General features: G+C 35.8%; 1 protein-coding gene across 37 annotated transcripts in view; it reads left to right on the top strand.

Moving 5' to 3' along the window:
* Positions 1–20,058, top strand: part of PCM1 (pericentriolar material 1) — an 85,330-nt gene that overhangs the window by 38,734 nt on the left and 26,538 nt on the right. For 13 of the 37 annotated variants that reach the window (XM_044225478.1, XM_044225476.1, XM_044225470.1 and 10 more), the window contains 6 exons: positions 286–505; positions 608–753; positions 1,661–1,851; positions 4,080–4,251; positions 7,235–7,593; positions 19,755–19,927. In XM_044225478.1, the coding sequence (XP_044081413.1) occupies positions 286–505; positions 608–753; positions 1,661–1,851; positions 4,080–4,251; positions 7,235–7,593; positions 19,755–19,927 (1,261 nt within the window). Of the gene's footprint in view, positions 1–285; positions 506–607; positions 754–1,660; positions 1,852–4,079; positions 4,252–7,234; positions 7,594–14,794; positions 14,960–17,174; positions 17,232–19,754; positions 19,928–20,058 lie in introns of all 37 variants that reach the window. The other 24 variants (XM_044225458.1, XM_044225469.1, XM_044225465.1 and 21 more) reach the window with 2 other exon arrangements.

The following is a 20,058-nucleotide window of genomic DNA, read 5'->3' as shown; positions in this document are numbered from 1 at the left end:
TGATATAATAAAATATTTTCACTTTGTAGAATATAGAATTACATGGATTTGTCTGTGTAAGACATTAAAAAAGAGTAGAAAAAAATGATAATTCACAAGGCTAGAAATCTAGAATTCCCTTTTCCTCACCACCTCCCCCTCATTTCCATACTTTTGAAGTCCTTTGAACTTAAACTTTGATCTTAAGAAAATGTTGGTCTATGAACCGTGGTATCAGGATTTAGTGCCAGATTTTAAAAACCAAATAATTACATTTGATGACCTAGCTCTTTAAATCTGTGTTAGGTGGAAGAACAATCGCCCTTTTTCAGCAGATGGAAATTATCGTCCTTTAGCTAAGACAAGACAGCAGAATATCAGCATGCAGCGTCAGGAAAACCTTCGTTGGGTGTCAGAGCTCTCTTATGTAGAGGAGAAAGAACAATGGCAAGAACAAATTAATCAGCTAAAGAAACAGCTTGATTTCAGTGTCAATATTTGTCAGACTTTGATGCAGGACCAGCAGGTAAAGTTTACTATGAAAGTGCATTTTTTGTATCTTGTTTCTGAAGCATGCACATTTTTCTCAAGTCATCAATAACGGTTACGACAATTTGTCTTTCCATAGACGCTGTCTTGTCTGCTACAAACTCTTCTCACGGGTCCTTACAGTGTGATGCCAAGCAATGTTGCCTCCCCCCAGGTACACCTTATCATGCACCAGTTGAACCAGTGCTATACTCAGCTAACATGGCAACAGAATAATGTGCAAAGGTAATGTGTTTCTTAGGAGCAGTAAAACTGTGTAGTAAATGCTAAAACTGAGCATGTGTTTTATAGTTATCTTCTGGGGGGAAAAGGACATGAGCAGAATTGAATATTCAAACATTTTCTATAACCGAAAATTTTACTAACAATGATTTGCCTGATGTTCCCTTTTAATACTGTAGACTTTAGTTTTTAAAAATTTTCAGTGTTCGGGGCACCTGGGTGGCTCAGTGGATTAAGCCTCCACCTTCGGCTCAGGTCATGATCTCAGGGTCCTGGGATCAAGCCCTGCATCGGGCTCTCTGCTCAGCAGGGAGCCTGCTTCCCCCTCTCTCTGCCTACTTGTGACCTCTCTCTCTGTCAAATAAAATCTTTAAAAAAAATTTTTTTTTCAGTGTTCAACTTCACACTTATATCAGGTGATCTGTATGGTATGTAAATTATATCTTGGTAAAATTCTTAATAACAAAAATATATGAGTTTCTTATAGTTAAGCTTTTTATCTGGTCAAAGTGGTAAGTGCGGTTCTTGTTCCAAAGGCCAAGTTATTGAAGTAAGCCTGCAGGACAAGCAGATGTTTGTTGTAGTAAATATTAAACAGTCCATCTCTTTTGCATGCTCTTGAATCACTTTTTACATGTACTTTTTTTTTTTAAAGATTTTATTTATTTATTTGACAGACAGAGATCATAAGTAGGCAGAGAGAGAGAGGAGGAAGCAGGCTCCCCGCGGAGCAGAGAGCCCGATGTGGGGCTCCATCCCAGGACCCTGGGATCATGACCTGAGCCGAAGGCAGAGGCTTTAACCCACTGAGCCACCCAGGCGCCCCTTACATGTACTTTTTTATGAAGGTATTGTAAATAGACCGTAATATAACTGATTTGCAAGTTACTGACTTCTTAAATATTTGTAGGTTGAAACAAATGCTGAATGAACTTATGCGCCAACAAAATCAGCACCCAGAAAAACCTGGAAGCAAGGAAAGAGGCAGCAGTGCATCACACCCTTCTTCTCCCAGTTTATTTTGTCCTTTCAGCTTTCCACCACAGCCTGTAAATCTGTTTAACCTACCCGGATTTACTAATATTTCATCATTTACACCAGGTAAGTGACTACAAACTTAAGAGGAAATAAATAAATGCAAAGTGCTTGACAATATTCTTTGTCTATTGCATGGAGTTTAATTGGTCTCTTCTGGAATGGTAGGAGGTGTATGCAAAGAAAGTTATGAACTTTTCTACATTTAAAACTTAAGCTTGCAGTGGTTGCTAATGAAATTAAATTGACTACTTATGAGAGGCTTAGTCTTATACTTTTGAATTAATTTAGCAACTATTTATAAAGGAAAAGGGCATTAACCTATCCTGTGGCCGCTGCACATCAGGCACTGTGTGGTTAGGGAGGATACGTTATAGACTAAGGTTTAGCTTAGGCTTAAATTTAATTTTATTTAGCTTTGGCTTTTATTTTTTCTGCACCTGTTATATCTCAGATACCACGTAAATGACTGGGATTCACATGAGTAAAATGAACGCTTAAAGTCATTTAGAATCTAGTGAGGAAGCTAAGCATGTCAGTAGGTGCTCCGTGCAGTGCCATGGGGATGGTAGCAGGGGTATAAATGAGGGGAGTTGCCTTTCCTTAGGGCAGGAAATTATCAGCAGGTCTCTCCTCCCACTCCCTCCAGAAAGCATGTTATTTAAAGAATGAACAAAATTTATTTCCAGGGATATTAGAGGAGAAAGGACTTCCTAATCAGTGGATCCGCTGAGAGTTACAAAGCAGTGAAAGAGTGTATCACATAGGGAATTTAGAGGTCATTAAGAATGGCTAGTGTCCAGGGCCTTAGCAGGGGAAGAGTAATTGATACAGCTGGAGAGCAGCAGAGACTTTCTGTGCAATTCAAAGCTCAAAGGAGCTTATACTTTCTTTTGCCTTCCAGAGGGGTCACTGAAGGATTTGGGGCAGGGGGATAGCATGAGATTTCTGTTTTAGGCGTTATCACATTAGTAATAGTGTTGCAGAGATTTGAGAGAGGAGCCAAGAGTGTCCTCTTGGATAGGAAACCGAAGGCTGTTTGTTGTAGTAATACCAGAGAAAGGACACCTTGATCTAAGGCATTGGCAGGAGAGGTAAGAACTAGGAGTAAATCAAAAGACTTTCTAAAGGTAAGGGACGCCTGGGTGGCGCAGTTGGTTAAACGACTGCCTCCGGCTCAGGGCGTGATCCTGGAGTCCCGGGATCGAGTCCCACATCAGGCTCCCAGCTCCATGGGGAGTCTGCTTCTCCCTCTGACCTTCTCCTCGCTCATGCTCTCTCTCACTGTCTCTCTCTCTCAAATAAATAAAAATAAAAAAATCTTAAAAAAAAAAAAAAAAAAGACTTTCTAAAGGTAGAATAAATTAAGTGATCAGTTAGATGAGGTGAGTCATGAAGGAAGTGGAATTGAAGGTGTTTGCCAGGGAATATAGGAGGAGAAAAAGGGTTGGAAGGGCTGGAGGGCTTTGTGAATATAAATCAATAAAAATAGCAGTGTATTTTCTTAGCAGGATTATAAAAATAATAGCATTAACACATTTAACAAGCATTTTAGTTCTTGAGCACTGATGAATTATCGGCAGCAAACATTTTTTGTGTGGCTTTCTAGGTAACAGATCATATTAAAAAGAGCTCAGGCAGTTCCTTTACACCAATATGCCTCATGCCTGTGGCAGCCCTGGGCAAAGACTATTCATTCTTCACAAACTAATATTGTGAAGCCTTTTCCACCCCTTTTCCCCCACCAGGTTGTTAGTAGCCCCTTGCAAATATATCTCATACGCACTGTGTGGTAAGAACTTAGTTCTATTCTAGTTTCCCAGTTAAAGTCGAGTAGAAAGAATATAAGCTTTGGAGTTGTGCAGACCTGAGATCCGACCTCCTCTTCCATTTACTAGCTGTTGAATCTTTGAGGCGGTTTTCTTCCTGGTAAAATTAATTTAATACCTATGTCATAGTGTTGTTTGAGCATTAAACGAAAAAACATGTAAATAAATAATCCTCATCCCTTCAGAGCTAAAAAGTTAGAAGTAATAGTACTTGACATTCATTAGCTTACCGGGTACCAGATGCTTGTAGGTATTTACCTGTTACTTTGTTTAGTCATCAATGCCAAAAAGCTAGTGGGCTGAACTGTAAACCATGATTGAACAAATGAATATTAGTTTATTTTAACAGTTACTTGTTTTGGTGGATTTGAGTGACACATTTAATTAAAACTGTGTTTTAATTTTGTATTAAGGCCTTTAGGTACTTCTTTTATTGTTGTCTTACCTATTTCTTTTATTTATTAGGCATGAATTTCAGCCCTTTATTTCCTTCTAATTTTGGAGATTTTTCTCAGAATATTTCTACACCCACTGAACAGCAGCAACCATTAGCCCAGAATTCTTCAGGAAAAACAGAATATATGGCTTTTCCAAAACCTTTTGAAAGCAGTTCTTCTGTTGGAGCAGAAAAACAAAGGTACTTGATTGTGAACCCAATCCATTATTTTCTTAAATGTTACTTATATGATTATATCTAATTATATTTAATTTGCAGACACAAGAAGGATACTTGTTATTATTTGGCTTGTTAGCATTGAGAATATTAAACTGATACTTTACCAGGTGTCTCAGGCATACATCTGCCACTAATCCTGATAACAGGAATAATTCATTGTTTTGATCAGAGTGAAGGATAAGACCTGACCCATAAAATGTCTCTTGCCTTGATTTGATATCTGTCCTTAAGTTCACTTTAGGGCTAGAAACTAATATTAACTACTAGATGATAGTTGTAAAGTGATGGCTCCTTGATTTATAGCTCCTGATTAGAATATGTTCTTAAGGCCTATCTGAATGTAATGTTGAGCACTATTACATTATTGATAGATGCTATCAGTCATAGTCAGGATTTCTTTCTCTCTTTCTCAGTGTTAACATATTTTTTTCCTCAGTGTTGTTATTTTTTAATATAATAGTCTTCCCACATAAAATTTTTGACTCAGATAGTGTAAAAGACTAGTTGGTTGAGTCAGGTCAATCATTCTATATATTTATAGCTAAATAAATAACATTCTTAATGATTGGGCTAATCCAGAAAATGATTTTGATAGCCAGCTGGTAAAACTATAGTCTTTTTATTGTTACTCATACTTACTTCAGAAAAAAACTTTTTCGGATGAAAAATTAGAGGTCAGTTCAGCCTATACTTCTGTGAGAAGTATCTCTTTGATTTTGTCTTTGCAGACCTTTACAAATATAAAAGTCACATCACTTTTCTCTTTAGTTGTATGATTGGGCATGTGTTGGAGCACTTAAGTAATCATTTTGGCACTATTGGCACTATTTAATTATTAAATCATGGATTTTTTTTTTTAACCTGATTAAACAAAACCTCTTAGAATTCAACTGTATTTGACTCTAGGAATCCTATGGTTGACCTCCCTGACTTTTTCTTAGATCTACTAACCACTTCTTTCAATTAAACATCCTATTGCTCTTTAAAAGTACTCCATTGTCAGAGCCTAACGGTGTTTAGGGCTCAGTTGCCATTCAGAAATGATGTTTGAATGAATTTCCATCATAAGCAATAAACATTTGTTCAAAGCTTTAGTAAATAGCTTTGCTATTGTAAGGTCCCTACTTTATTATTATCCATATTTTATATATAATTAATAGTAAAAAAGGTGGATTTGGATTATTAATATTGAGATATTTGACCTACTTCAGATTAGACCTCATTTCCCCAAAATGTCAACTGGTTAAATAGTTAGCTTCCCTGACTTTAATGGCTAGAGATAACAAGAGGTCAGATGAAACATTGTAGTGAGCTGAGGTCAGAAAACTTATATTGGAAAGGGCTTGATGATAAATATTGCAGACCATTTATTTCTGCCATTTTTGTATGAAAGTAGCCAAAACAATATGTGAACAAGCAGCTGTGTTCCAATAACACCTTATCTATGAGTACTGAAATGTGAATTTTACATAATTTCTGTCACAAACAATTTTTCTTCCTTTGATTTTTTTCAACCATTTAAGAATATAAGAATATTTTATTTTACTTTTTGTAAGAATCATTTTATGGGCTCCTGGGTCGCTCAGTCAACTGAGTGTCGCAAATCTTGATTTTGGCTTGGGTCATGATCTCGTGGGTGGGACCAGGCAAGCCTCAGGTTGGGCTTTGTGCTAAATCTGCTTGAGATTCTTTCTCTCCCTCTCCCTCTGCCCTCCCCCTTCTAAAATAAATTTTAAAATCCTTTTTTTTTTCCTTTCAAAAGAAAGAATCATTTTAGCTCTCAGGCCATACAGAAATACCTAGCAGGCTGAATTTGGCCTGCAGACTATAGGTTTGCTAATCTTGTGTTAATTTGAAACCTGGAGGTCAGTGTCTCCTAAATCATGTTCTTCAACACTATTGTTCATGTCAGATTCTGTGATAAAAATTTTGGACATTTTGCTCACTATGTTCACTTTTAAGACATTTGTATAGGACATTGGCATGTTTAAAGTTTTGAGAAATCTTGCAGACATGTTTGTCTTTTGTTTGCCAAATTTAGATGGTCAGCAAATACCTTTTAACATATTAAACGATGTTAGTGTTTAGCAGATAAAATTTGGAAAATGACACGAGACCAATAGAACTAAACTGTACTTAATGAATGGAGGAATAAATTATGAGTTGCATGGACAGTTGTTTTCACCAATTCCAGTTCTATTTTGAACTGCTTTTGGTGACACAGATTTGTGTATATTGCCAAACCCTCTACTACATACAACTCTTTCTCAGCTCTTCCTCCAAGTGTTTTGTTTTTTTCTTGTATATTTCATTGTTTTTTAAAATTTTTCTTTCCCATTCTTTTTCATCATGAGTGCTAGATCTTTTGATTGCTGCTTTTGCCAGTGAAAATGGTTTAGTGAGAAGGGTCTGATACTAAAGTTTAAAGGGGCCCCTGGGTCACTAAGTTAAGCATCCAACTCTTAATTTTAGCTCAGGTCATGTCTTAGTGTTGTGAGATTGAGCCCCGTTTTGGGTTCCACGCTGGGTGTGGAACCTGCTTAAGATTCTCTCTCTGGGGTGTCTGGGTAGCTCAGTCAGTTAAGTGTCAGACTTCAGGTCATGATCTCAGGGTCCTGAGATTGAGTCCTCTGTTGGGATCCACACTCAGTGGGGAGTGTGCTTGTCCCTTTGTCCTTTCCCCTGTTTGTACTCTGTTTCTCTCTCTCAAATAAATAAAATCTTAAAAAAAAAAAAAAAAAAAAAAAGATTCTCCCTCTCAAGAAAATATTTAAAGTATTTAAGGACCTGTATAATATTTACATATTTAATGTATATTTTATGAAAATGTTTTTAGAGCCTGTTAATGTTTTTATTTGCCTAAATCTATTTACTATATCTGCAGTTTTCCAGTAAACATAGAACTCTGTCATCATATCTGTAAAAATTTATTTTCATTGGTAAGGAATCAAAAACAGCCTGAAGAGGAGGTGGAAAACAGTAGGACACCATGGTTATATGACCAAGAAGGTGATGTAGAAAAACCATTTATCAAGACTGGATTTCCAGTGTCTGTAGAGAAAACTACAAATAGTAATCGCAAAAATCAATTAGATACCAGCCGGAGAAGACGCCAGTTTGATGAAGAGTCATTAGAAAGCTTTAGCAGTATGCCTGATCCAGTGGATCCAACAACAGTAACCAAAACATTCAAGACAAGGAAAGCATCTGCACAGGCCAGCCTGGCATCTAAAGATAAAACTCCTAAATCAAAGAGTAAGAAAAGGCATTCTACTCAGCTGAAAAGCAGAGTTAAAAATATTGGTAAGTGTCAAAATTTGTTGAATATTGATCAGTGTAAATGTTGATAACTTTATTCTGGTATTTGACATACTTCATTTCATTGTGGCTAAATGGATAAGCACTGTTCTAGGCCTAGTCGAATAAAGTTACTTTTAGTCACCTTCATAAGTTTTTATATAAAATTTATCAGATAGGGTTTAATGTTGTAGATATTCTTATATTTCCTGTGTGTGTGGTTACTACAAGCTTAGAAGATGTTTTGTAAATCTTGTAGGTTACTAAAGGTTGCCAAAGGGTCGAATTTTTACTGTTGTTCATTCTTTTCACATTCAATTTTACATTCTTTTTACATCTTATCCTACATCCAACACTTTGTTATGATTTCTGGTGAAACCACTTCTAAAACAAGTTTGCTCTTAGTCCTTACGGAAGTTAAATTAATAAGATGAAACATTAACCCTTGTTTTGTTGAATCTTCTCATTGGATAGCCTATCAAAGTTCTTTTAATAGTGTTAACTGCATGCCATTTAAAAAAAATAGGTTTTTCGAATTTGGAAGGATTTATTCAAGTCTAATGCTAGGTAGAAACTAGTTTTATTAACTAGAATCTGGAATATTAGAGTTAAAGGATCCTCCTTTAAGGTTGCTAGGGATGCTTTTCAGCTTTTTGAGAGGTTGTTCTGCGTTCAAGGAGATTGTACTTAGTGCTTAAGGACAAAGTATTTAAGACTTACAATCAGAAAACTTCGAAAAGTCACCACATACAGCTCACTCTCTTGGAAGCTCCCAATATATGCAAGTATATGAGGTCCTAGGAAACCCTATGGTAAAAAATCCACTTGTAAATATTTGTAACCTTCATAGTAGGTTAGTGAAACATTTGAAAAATCTGATGAAAACTGGGTGTGAGAAAGACTACCTACTCTTGTATTTCATTTCAGTTCTTATAACCTTCATGTCCTTGGCTCCTATCGCTACTCCCATCTAAAGAGTCTGATTCGATGGTGAAACAAGCAGATTTGAGCAGGGATGATAATTTTCTCAGCACACATGTTATTATCTTTGAAAATATTTTATCATTATAGGTTTGGGAGGAGCTGATTTTATGTAGCAGATTAGTGATACAAATGAATGAAAATCCAACTACTCTGCTTCCTCCAAGATGGCTCTTGGTGCCACCAGAGAACACTTAAGTAGATAAACATGGCCATGTTTAGAGAGTGGCCCTTTGGGTAACTCATTGAACTTCCTATCTCTGTTATCTTACCCCAACAGAAATGCTTTTTTTTTGGCCATATGAATAAATGAAGAAGCACTAATAACTTATTTTATAGCATTTTCTCATTCAGCCAGTTAAATGTGCTAGGACAGTGATTCTTAAATTTTAATTTTTCTCCATGAGAATCTTGTTTAAAGGTAGACTGTTTGTGTCTGGGTAGGGACCCAAAGGTCTATATTTCTAACAAGTTTCCATGTCTTGTTGATCTTGGTGTGTGAATTTCACTCTAAGTAGCAGGGTCTTAGGGAACCCTTAAGCCAGCAAATGGCCATATCTACCTAAACCTAGAAATAATTGGTATATTTATTTTTGAAACCCCTTTATTTTGAGGAATTACGGTTCCGTATATATAATTTAGCTTTTTTCTTTCAAGGCAAAGACTGATGTTCTGATCTCTGTGCCCTCTTCCATAACAAGTGTAAAAAATATCTGCCAGAAACACAATATACACATTTGTTCGACAGGCATTCAAGATGATCTGTCAGTGAAAGCCCTGCTTTAAGACACACACAAAAATCAAAGACTTGATAGAATCTAACTAATATATGCAGAGTCAAGCTAATATGTAGCAAAATCAAATCAGTCAGCTAAACCCTTGCTATCCAAAGTGGGAACTATGGACAAGTAGCATCAGTACTTGTCCAATGCACGCTTGGGTCCCACCTTATACCAACTGAATTAATACACATTGCTTTTCACTTTGCATTTTAGCAAGATTCTAGATGTTTTCAATATGAAAAATGTGCTCATTAAAGTCTGGGAGGCACTGATCTAGACCACTGCTATTTTATGGGATAAGAATAGCCATGATTTCTTAGAAAATGGGATATTTACTAGTCTTTAATATAGGTGGATGTAGAGAATATTGGAAGGCATTCTAAACTGTAGTAACAGTGAAAAAAAGTTTAGAGGCGGGAAAAAAAGAAGAGAGCAGTTGGGGAAGGCAATAGGATATGAGAAATAGACCAGTGTGGTGGGACTTGAGTTGCTCTCTTGAGAGAGGCGGCACAGCCAGTTATGCTGTACCACATCTACTAGATTGAACTGTTTATGTATGTTTTTGCACTTGGGGACAGTTTTTAGAGGTAGCATGCTAAATCTTCATTGAACTTTGTTTCTACTGATAGTAACATATATTAATCTTTAGAAGGTCTTTATATGTAAAATTACATATCACTGCATGTGAAGTAAGGTTTTACAAATTATGTGATAGTGATAATCATCTTTTAAACTTACATTCCAATTCAGACTTTCTGAGTTGAGCATGTTTCCTTGCCTTTCTGTGTGCTTCAGGTATCAGACCTGTAATCTGGCTACACGCTACCAGGTCCATTTCCTTTTTTGATGCTGTCAGAGAGCAGTGGGATCATATAATCTAGATCTTCTTCATTTTCTTTGAAAATTGGATAGAAGTGTTAATATACTGTAACCGTCCCCGAGTCTTTTCATTTCTTTTCTCTTCCCTTTCCTTTGTTTATGAATGAAGATTGAGATGAAATGGATGCCAATTGTTAGGAAGGGCAAGGCCTGACAGATGTGGCCAGGAAAGAAACAATCCTTTTTAGATTCAGAGAGCTGATTATTTACATAGGCAGAGAAAGTAAAGGTAGCTGGAAGTCCCCACTCCCTGTGTTCTTTGTCCTGTGGGCCACAAGGGGAAGACTGAAACCGAAGAGGCCAGGTAACCATTACAGCCTGAGTGGTGGGACCCCTGTTGTTGAGGAGCCAGTGTTGTGCTGCAGCTACTACTGACCACTCTGTAGTTTGGAGGTGTGTCCTCAGAGTGTGAGAAAAAAAGGTCTCCTCTTTCCTCAGAAATGAGGAGGAGATGAGACCCTCTTGATGACAGATTTACAGATGGCCAAGTAGCAGTTCCTCACAGGCCTCCTGTGTTCTTGTGTTCTGTGCTCCAGGAGGATCATCAGGCCTTCTGCCAAGACTCAGGCTCAGCTGCAGTTCAGTCTTTACCCTTGTGGCCTGTGCGGATATGTGTAGGGTCTCCAGGGTGCCACCAGAGGACATGGCTGAGCTGTGTCCCTAAAGTGGAGACACAACTAGAAGTACTCTTTTTTCTGACTGCCTCGCCACTGGTGCTGAGAAAAACAGATTGTGTGAAAGGTACAGAGTGACAAATGGGATAGGAGGAGGTCACACCTTTCCACTAATGACCGTTATGTGGTGGTGGTGGTGGTAGACTAGCTGGCCTAGCCAGTGTAACTCTGAGGTATCATTAACCTTCATTAATTCCTATTTATCTATTACTTTTGGCAGTTGTGTACCTTTATTTGCTGAACCTATTTATGGTAAGGTCAAAAGTAACCCAAGAGGGCTCCTTTTCTGAGAGAGCAAAAAAGAAATCAGGAACCCAAATATGAGATGATCATGTCCTAACTTGAATGACGTCCTTACAAATAAAAAGGGAAGGTTAACTCCAGATTGGATATGACCGAGAGTAAACTGACAGTATATTCGGAACTTACTTGTTATTCGCAGAGCGGCTGTTGTGGTCTGGAGACTGTAATAGCAAGACCTTAGATTCTGTTGGCTCATTCAGTGAATGTCAGGGGCGAAGATCAGAGCTCTACCATTCCTGGAGAAAACTTGGTTGGCGGGCCAACATCCAGGCCCCTCCTATTCTTGACACCTCCCTTCCTTCCAAGAATAGCAGGCTTTTGTCACTTCGAGGTACTAATGGGAAAGTACAAGTAGGTGGCATTCCCCCTACCTTGCATCTGGGAGAGCATTTGCCTTTGCAGCCGAGGAGACTGAATAGAGAAGCTGCTTCTTTCTATCTCGATGTCTGACAACTTGCTAGCAAAACACTGCTTTACCATAGGAGTGAGACTTCCAAGGGTACTGTCCGCATGCCAGGGCAGCTGTCCGGCAGGTGGGTCCAGCCTTAAGGGCAGATATGAGGCCTGACCAGCCCAGTGAATGTAAAAATGCATGTAAAAGGGACCAGTAGCCAGAGAAAAGACAGAAAGCAGAACACTAGAACAGGTAAAAGCAGTTATTGAAGGATATACACACTTGAACAAAATCATAAAAACAGGCAGATTGAGTTTTAACAAATTTTGTAGAACTAGAAAAAATGATTTTCACATTTAATGTTTTAGACTGTTCAAAAAAGAGGATGGTATTAAGTCCCAAATTACTGGCCTAGAAAATCGAGGGAAAGAATTAATGCTATTGTACAGAGCAGAAAATACTAAGATAAGATCAAGAGGAAAATGATAGAGAGGCTCGATGACAAATCTTGGAGATATGATATATAGGGAATACTAAAGGAGGAAAAAAAAACTGGTGGAAAGGCACTAATTAAATAAATAATAATAAAGGGGAATCTTTAATGAAGAAAGACTGATGACTGCAGATCAAAACACCTAACTGTTGTCCAGCCAGGAGGCAAGGGGTAAAAGGTACACATACCTCTATGTATATTCTGACAAAATTGCTTAATTCTAAGGAAAAAGTAAAAATCTAGTAAGCTTCCAGACTGCAAGAACAAATTTCATACAATGAGAAAGAACCAAACTGACATCAGACAACAGAAGAAATAGAAGAAAGTGAAATAATGTCCAAAAAAAGTACTGCAACTCAAGAATCCTATATTCAAACTAGAGCCTTCACTTGTCATAGTGAAAAGATCTTGGTGCATCTTACCTGAGGAAAACAACAGAAACAACATACGAATGAAGATTAGACACCTTTATAGGAAAAGGTGAAAAGGGGAGATAATAGTTCAGTAAAGAAAACAGTAGATCAGGGAGGCGAACCATGAGAGACGCTTCATCTCACAAAACAAACTGAGGGTTGCCAAGGGGAGGGGGGTAAGGAGAGGGTGGTGGGGTTATGGCCATTGGGGAAGTTATGTGCTATAAAGTGTTTAAACCTGGCGATTCACAGACCTGTACCCCTGGGGCTAATGATACATTATATGTTAATAAAAAGTAAAAAATTATATTAAAAAAAAGAATTAACTTTTGTGGGGTGCCTGGGTGGCTCAGTCGTTAAGCGTCTGGCTTCGGCTCAGGTCACCATCCCAGGGTTCTGGGATCAAGCCCCACATTGGGCTCCCTGCTCGGCGGGAGGCCTGCTTCTCCCTCTCCTACTCCCCCTGCTTGTGCTTCTTCTCTCACTGTCTCTCTATCAAATAAATAATTAAAAAAAAATAGCTCAATCTCAGTTACTAATACAAATTCGAAAGTAAAATATTAGCCAATTTAATCTCCCAGTATATCAAAAAGAGTATCAGACTGTTGTCAATAGGGTTTATTACAGAAATGTAATCATGGTTCATTATCAGGAAATCTGTCAACATAATTTTCATGTCAAGAAATTGAAGGACAGAAGTCCTATAACCATAGCAGTAGATGAGATAAAATTTGAAGTCATTTCTAATAAAAATCACAAGTAAAATGCATCGAAGTAGACAGTTACTTAATAATTAAAATAATGAAAGCTGTTAGCTAATGCCAGTCACAAATGACATTGTAAATGAAAATACTCCAAATATAATCTACATCAAAATTAGAAATTAATCAGGGATTCCCTCTCTACCACCATTGTTATCTAACATTGTTTGGAAAATATTATGACAAGAAATTAAATAATTGGCATAAATATTGAAAAAGGAGGAAAACAAATTTTTACTTTTTCTGAGAGAGCCCAAGAAACACTGGAAAATAGCTACTAAAGTTAACAAATTGGTAAAGCAGCTGGTTATGAAATAAGTTTACAAATATTTTTCTCTATCCTAGTAACACTCAGTAGAATGGAAGTGGGGGGAAATAGTCTTCCCATAGTAGTATCCGAAGCCATTGGGGAGGAAATTCTTAGGAATAAATTTAACAAGGAAAGTACCAGATCTATAAAAAATTATAAACATTTTTGAAGAATACAAAGCAAGATTGAACAAGTATGAAAAACAAAACTGTGTTCTTAAAAATTGTGTAAAATTATTAAATACCAGTTCTCCTTGAGTTAATAAGTGCTTTTAATGTGATTCTGTTTTGAATCTCTGTGGACTGTTTTTGAAATTGGAAAAAAAAAAAATCTCAAATCTTATAGGGAAGGACAAATGTCTAAGAATAGCCAAGAAAAGAAACTACCTACATAGGACTTGCCTTACCAGGTGTTTAAGCATTCTGTAAAACTTCTTTGGCTAAAAGAATGAAGATGGCATTGGAATAGATAAATTAAACAGATAGAATGCCCAGAAATAAACCTCAGTAAATACGGAGACTGAGTATATTGACCAAGACTGCATTTTATTTCATTGGGAATAGGGTGTATTCCCTAAGTATCCATGTGAAACAAAATAAAGTTGAATTCCAAACTTGTGCCATATAGCAAGGAAAATTTAAGACTAATATATAGTCTAAATGTAGACTAATATATATATATATGTATATACATATACATATATATATATCTTACCCACGCATAGGTTTTATAAATATATAAAATATATTGTTTATATATTTATATATAAATATATAAACCTATGCGTGGGTAAGACCTTTTAAATCAAGTCATATTGCAAACAGGTTATAAGAAGGCAGACATACCTGATTAATGCCCATTACTCTTATCTCTGTTATTTACGTTTTATGTAGATTGGATGTGATTCTTTCTTGTATTTCCTAATACTGAAAAATGGTTAACTTGGAGACTAGTAGAAAATTTGGATCATGTAAGGTCTACAGTATAATTTGCGTTGGGATGTACTCACGAAGGTGGTTTCAAAGGATGATGAATTGTTAGAATATTTTAACTGTTACCCCATCCTTCCAGAGGTTGTCATAAGACATTATATTTACTGTTTTCTATTTATACAGCATTCTAAATTGAGTACCTGTGCTATTTCACTATGGAAATCAATTTCCCTTTCAGTTTGAGTTAGTTGCAACTGATAACAGTTGTCACTTTTTTTACTCAAGGGTATGAAAGTGCCAGTATGTCTAGCACATGTGAACCTTGCAAAAGTAGGAACAGACATTCAGCCCAGACTGAAGAGCCTGTTCAAGCAAAAGTATTCAGCAGAAAGAATCATGAGCAGCTGGAAAAAATAATAAAATGTAGTAGGTCTACAGAAATATCTTCAGGTATGTTCCTTTTTGGTTTGCTTTAATCTAAGGACTTCATCTTAGATTTGAAAACCAATTGGTCTGTCACACTTTTCTGTCATGTGCAAGGTTATATGTACTAGAAGATTACAGTATACATTCCTTGATTTCAAGAAATGTAAACTGGAAATATTTTTTATTCTGATAGTAGCTTTTGACACTTCTTGATGAAATTTTAAGGAAAAAAGTATAGTTGACATTAATTTGGAGCTGATTTGAAATTTTAAAAATCTTCTCTGAATAAGAATTTGATATAAAATCATTCCCTGTTTAAAATCTTTGGCTTTACCATGCTTACAGGATAGGGTCCAAGTGCTTTAATGCAACATCTGGCCAGCAGAGTTTGGCTCCTTTTTTTGCATCTCTAGACTCTTTCTCCCCACCCTCTCTGCCTTGATGTTGCCTCTTTCTTGGCACTGTACTAAAGTTTTCCTATAGCTGTCTTTCTGTTTCTCACCTCAGCAGGTGTCTTTTCTGTCTTTTGCTCTTTGTAAACCTTTTTCTCTATTGGAGTTTTAAATAAACTATTAATTCTGGAACTCTGAATTTGCATCAGATCAAAGCTCAGAGAATTTTCCCTTTCTCCTTTTTTGTTTCTTTTGTAGCCTGTGTAAATCTCTTCTGTTGCCCATATCACATTTATATAGTATTTACTTAAGTGTCTTCATCACCTTTTTTGGATTCCTTGGCAGCAGGTGATACCTTGAATGTTGCCATGGTACCGGACACATGGTAGGCACTTACTAGGTGTTAACTGAATGAATGAACAGAGTTACATTTTGCCGCTGTTTTGAGTACTGGTACTTTCCTGATTTATAAAGAACAAGTACATCTCAAAAAAACATGGAGAGGGAGGCAGTAAATAGAAACCCTCAGTTGTCAGGTGTCAGTAAGATCCTTGGTGAAAAGTGAGAGTAGCAGCTATCATTTGTATTCTGCTTTACTATTTACAAATTAAATTATTCGTCTCATTTGAGAACTGGTTTTATTTCCATTTTGCAGATGAGGAAACATGGTCAGAGAATATCCCTGTTTTTTTCCCAGCATCATAAAGAGCTAGTGACATAAACTGGTGCAGTTTTTCTGGAAAGCTTCAAACCTCATGGCCTTATCCCAGTAATTGTACTTATCTGTGCTAAGGAAACAAAAATGGAAAAAGTAACTGGGATTTAGTGTTGTCTGAACTATGATTCCAACTATGTTTAAACAAAAAACCAGAATGAATAAAGACTAGAAGAAAATGCATCAAAATGTTAATAGTGATTTTATCATCTTTAGACTTCTGTATTTTCTAAAGCTTTCATAACGAATATTTATTGCTTTTGTAATCAGGAACAGCACATTTGTTTGTATTTTGAACTGACTTCCTCAAGGTCATATTGCTAAGAAATGGCAGGGTGGAAGTTTTAATCCTGGCTTTCTTTTAAGTCTAGATCATTTTGGCAAAACTGTCAATTTTCCTGATGTGACCCTAGCATTTTACCAAAATTTTACAATTTTATCTCCTTTTACTGTCTTTATCAAATAGTGAGATCTTCAAGGAGTAAATAGTTGGTGGAGGTTGGGGAAGGGGGCACTAAATTGAAAGGCTTATTAATTGGATTATTGAGTTACCTAAATAATGGATAGTCAGTTATAGGACTTAAGACCTTATTACTGTTACTTAGAAAAAATACAATGATTGAATTTTGGTGCGCTAAAAAATGCCTAAATGTGTAAATATACCCTTGTGTATTTACATATTCGCTTTCTAAAAAGACTTAGTTTTAATCATTACTCTAAAATTGTTTATAGCATGGACTAGTAGTTTTTGTTATATGACTACCAGAGAGTAGATCTATGACTGCTAGTACTGAGTTGTACAGTGCTCTCCTCCCTCAGGAGTGTGGGAGCTTCACCTTGATGTATTTGCTTCTAAGAGTGAGTGGCAGAAGTTTATCATGACAGTCATCAGTCACATTAAGTTTTTGTATGTTTATAGCAAATCTCTTGATATTTTCCCTAATAAGATTATTTTTTAAATAAAGTATAAGCCATACCTTGTGACAACAGCTCAGTTCAGGCAAACAATTTTAAGGAAACTTGCTTTTTTTTTTTTTTTTTTTTTTTTAAATTCACTTACTCATATTATGGACCCTGTCTTTACTATTCATACACATTTTATGTTCATCCTTATGTCTGCCCTTTCCTACAGCACATGCTAGGAGAAAACTACAGCAGTCTAACAGAAATGCATGCAATGAAGCGCCAGGTAACAATCTGCTTAGTTTTGGTGTCCACTTTTTGTTAATTTTTTTCCATTAGTCTTAAATATCCTTAGTTTTATAGCTCTTATTATTATTATTTTTTTTTTAGATATAGCTTAGTGTATATATGTCATTTGGCTGTAAAAGAGAATTCATATCATAAAATACTGAAGGCTTTCACTTGTAATTCTTTACTTGAGTGGTAAAATTAGCTGCTTTTCTTGTTTCATTTTTAGTTACTATATGTAACATAACCAACACATTCATAAGGATAATAGAACATCTTTTTATAATTGATTGTTTTATTTGAAGTTACTTATTTTATAATTCTTAAATGCATAAAAGCATTAATATTTTTTGAAATAAAAAGTTACTTTTTCCTAGCTTTGATTTACAGTGTTAAGTATTGTAACTTCTGTTGTACTTGCTTATTTTTCATTACTAGTCAACATCTATAAAAAAAAAGTCAATAAACCATTAAATAAAATCAGTGACACGCAAAGACCATGATAAATAAAAATGCATGGAAAATTACAAAGATTACAAAATACTGTTTTTGTCTGTACACTATTTAAACACGGTTCTGTGCGATTTAGAATTAGAGATATTCTTTAACACCTCCTGCACTATATGTAAGTGAAAAACAAAAGTTTGTTATGAATCTTTAGGAAAATCTAAAGAAAAGAATAAGGATCTAGCACAAAGTTCAAATTATATCTGTGACACTTCCTAAAGAAAAGAACTCTGAAAAATAGGATTAAAATAAGATGGATTCAGAGAAACCTGATTGAGAACAAGGATTTTTCTAGCCTACACTAATGGATTTTTAGTTCAGGAGGAGAAACTGGCAAAAACTTTCCACCTGTCTATTGCAGGGCTGGGGAGAGGGTAGGCAGTAAGCGAGTTCATTATTCAGGGATAATTTAATCTTTTATGATATGTAATTTGGAATGATAATTTTATCACATATAGAGGAATGGCAGATGTCATTAAGTATGCTTTGTTCTTTGAAATAATAAACATTTTCTATTTACCTGGTCAAACTATAATATAAACTGGAAGCTGTGTATTAAATCGTATCTTCTCTGTGTTTTTCCTTTAAGTAGAGATTTCCTACAGAGATAGTTTCAGTTCCTGCTTATAATATCACATTTGAACATTTTAAAACTAGTAAGAGAACTTTAGTATTTTATTTTATTTTATAGTCATAAATGAGGCGAGATAGGGAAGTTGCATATTTGTTATTATATTATACTTGTAGAAATTATGGCCTGAAAATGTTAAGATGTAAGTAGGAAGTTTTTTCATTAGGCCTCATTTCCGTTACCCTCTCTTACAAAAAGTGAATTAAATCTTTATGATTTTTATGTATTTATTTAAAAGCAACATATATTAACACATTCAACATTTATATTTTCTTTTTTAGAAACTTGTCACAGATATTTGTGGAACTTGAATATTTAAGTACCCATGGTTCTATTATTACTCTAGAAAGGGTACAGAGTTTAGTAACTAGAAGAACTACTTAGAGATTTTTTTTTTAAGAAATTAGTTATTTTAGGGGGTGAGAGTGTGCGCACACGTGTAAGAGCGGGGTGGGGGAGTGGGTAAGAGATGAGGGAGAGAGAAGATTTCAAGCCGATTCCACACTGAGTATGGAGCCTTATGTGGGGCTCAATCTTATGACCCCAAGATCATGACCTGAGCCTAAATCAGGAGTCGGATGTTAACTGATTAAGCCACCCAGGTGCCCCCGAGATTTTTTTTAAATAGAGAACTCAAAATGGAACAGTTTCTGATTTTCACTCTTAAGATAAAGGTATGACTGTATACCTCTAGGAGTGATTATTCTGTGTTATCAACAAATAGATGTAGCAGAATTGTTGAGTGATGCCTAGATTCTGTGAAACTGAAAATGTGCATTGGGTCATGCCTGGTCCAGCTTCTGCTGAGCGTGGCAGTAAGACACTAGCGAAGTTGACCTTTATCGTGTTACGTTCAAAAATTTTCCATCAATACGGCATGATAGCTGAGATTTGAAAATTAGTAGACCTAATTAGACCTTAAAATAGTAGCTTTTATTGTGAGCGTTCAGTTTATTCTAAACATTAAATGAATTTCCTTTTCTATAACAAAGTTCTTTTAGCCAAATAAATAAATAAATAAAATTTGCAGTTTATTTGATTGAAGTTCTGAAAGATTTCTACTGATGATTCCTGTGAAATGTGTAAAATTTTCCAGATAATTTTTTTGAGAAATAAATACAGTCTGAGTAATGTGATGCTAGGTAATGTTATCTATGCATTTAAGTATTTCTCTAATATATAGTATATATCTTGGTATTTTTGAGATTATTTTTATCTTGGTAATTTTTAAGACTTTTTTGCTACTTTGAAAGTTCTAAAATAGAATTAAGTATGTTTTGATTTTTAAGTAATTTAAACCTGAGTAATGATACAAGCTAATAGAAATTGCCAGGAATGTATTTTATCATTGTTAACTTTAACCTCATCTTTTGTATCTTCCAGAAACTGGGAGTGATTTTTCCATGTTCGAAGCTTTGCGGGATACGATTTATTCTGAAGTGGCTACATTAATTTCTCAGAATGAATCTCGTCCACATTTTCTAATTGAACTCTTCCATGAACTTCAGCTACTTAATACAGACTACTTGAGACAAAGGGCTTTATATGCATTGCAGGTATCTGGTACCTAACATTCTTTTTCCTGCCCTATCTGGTACCGATTTTCTTCATGAGTGTATCTGGTTGCTTTCTTAGACTGAAGTACATTCTGTTCCATATGTATTATCTGTTTTTCGTGTGCTTTCTT

This window comes from Neovison vison, chromosome 11 (genome assembly GCF_020171115.1).
Source record: "Neovison vison isolate M4711 chromosome 11, ASM_NN_V1, whole genome shotgun sequence".
Taxonomy (NCBI): domain Eukaryota; kingdom Metazoa; phylum Chordata; class Mammalia; order Carnivora; family Mustelidae; genus Neogale; species Neogale vison.
This window is presented reverse-complemented; position numbering and strand designations above follow the sequence as displayed.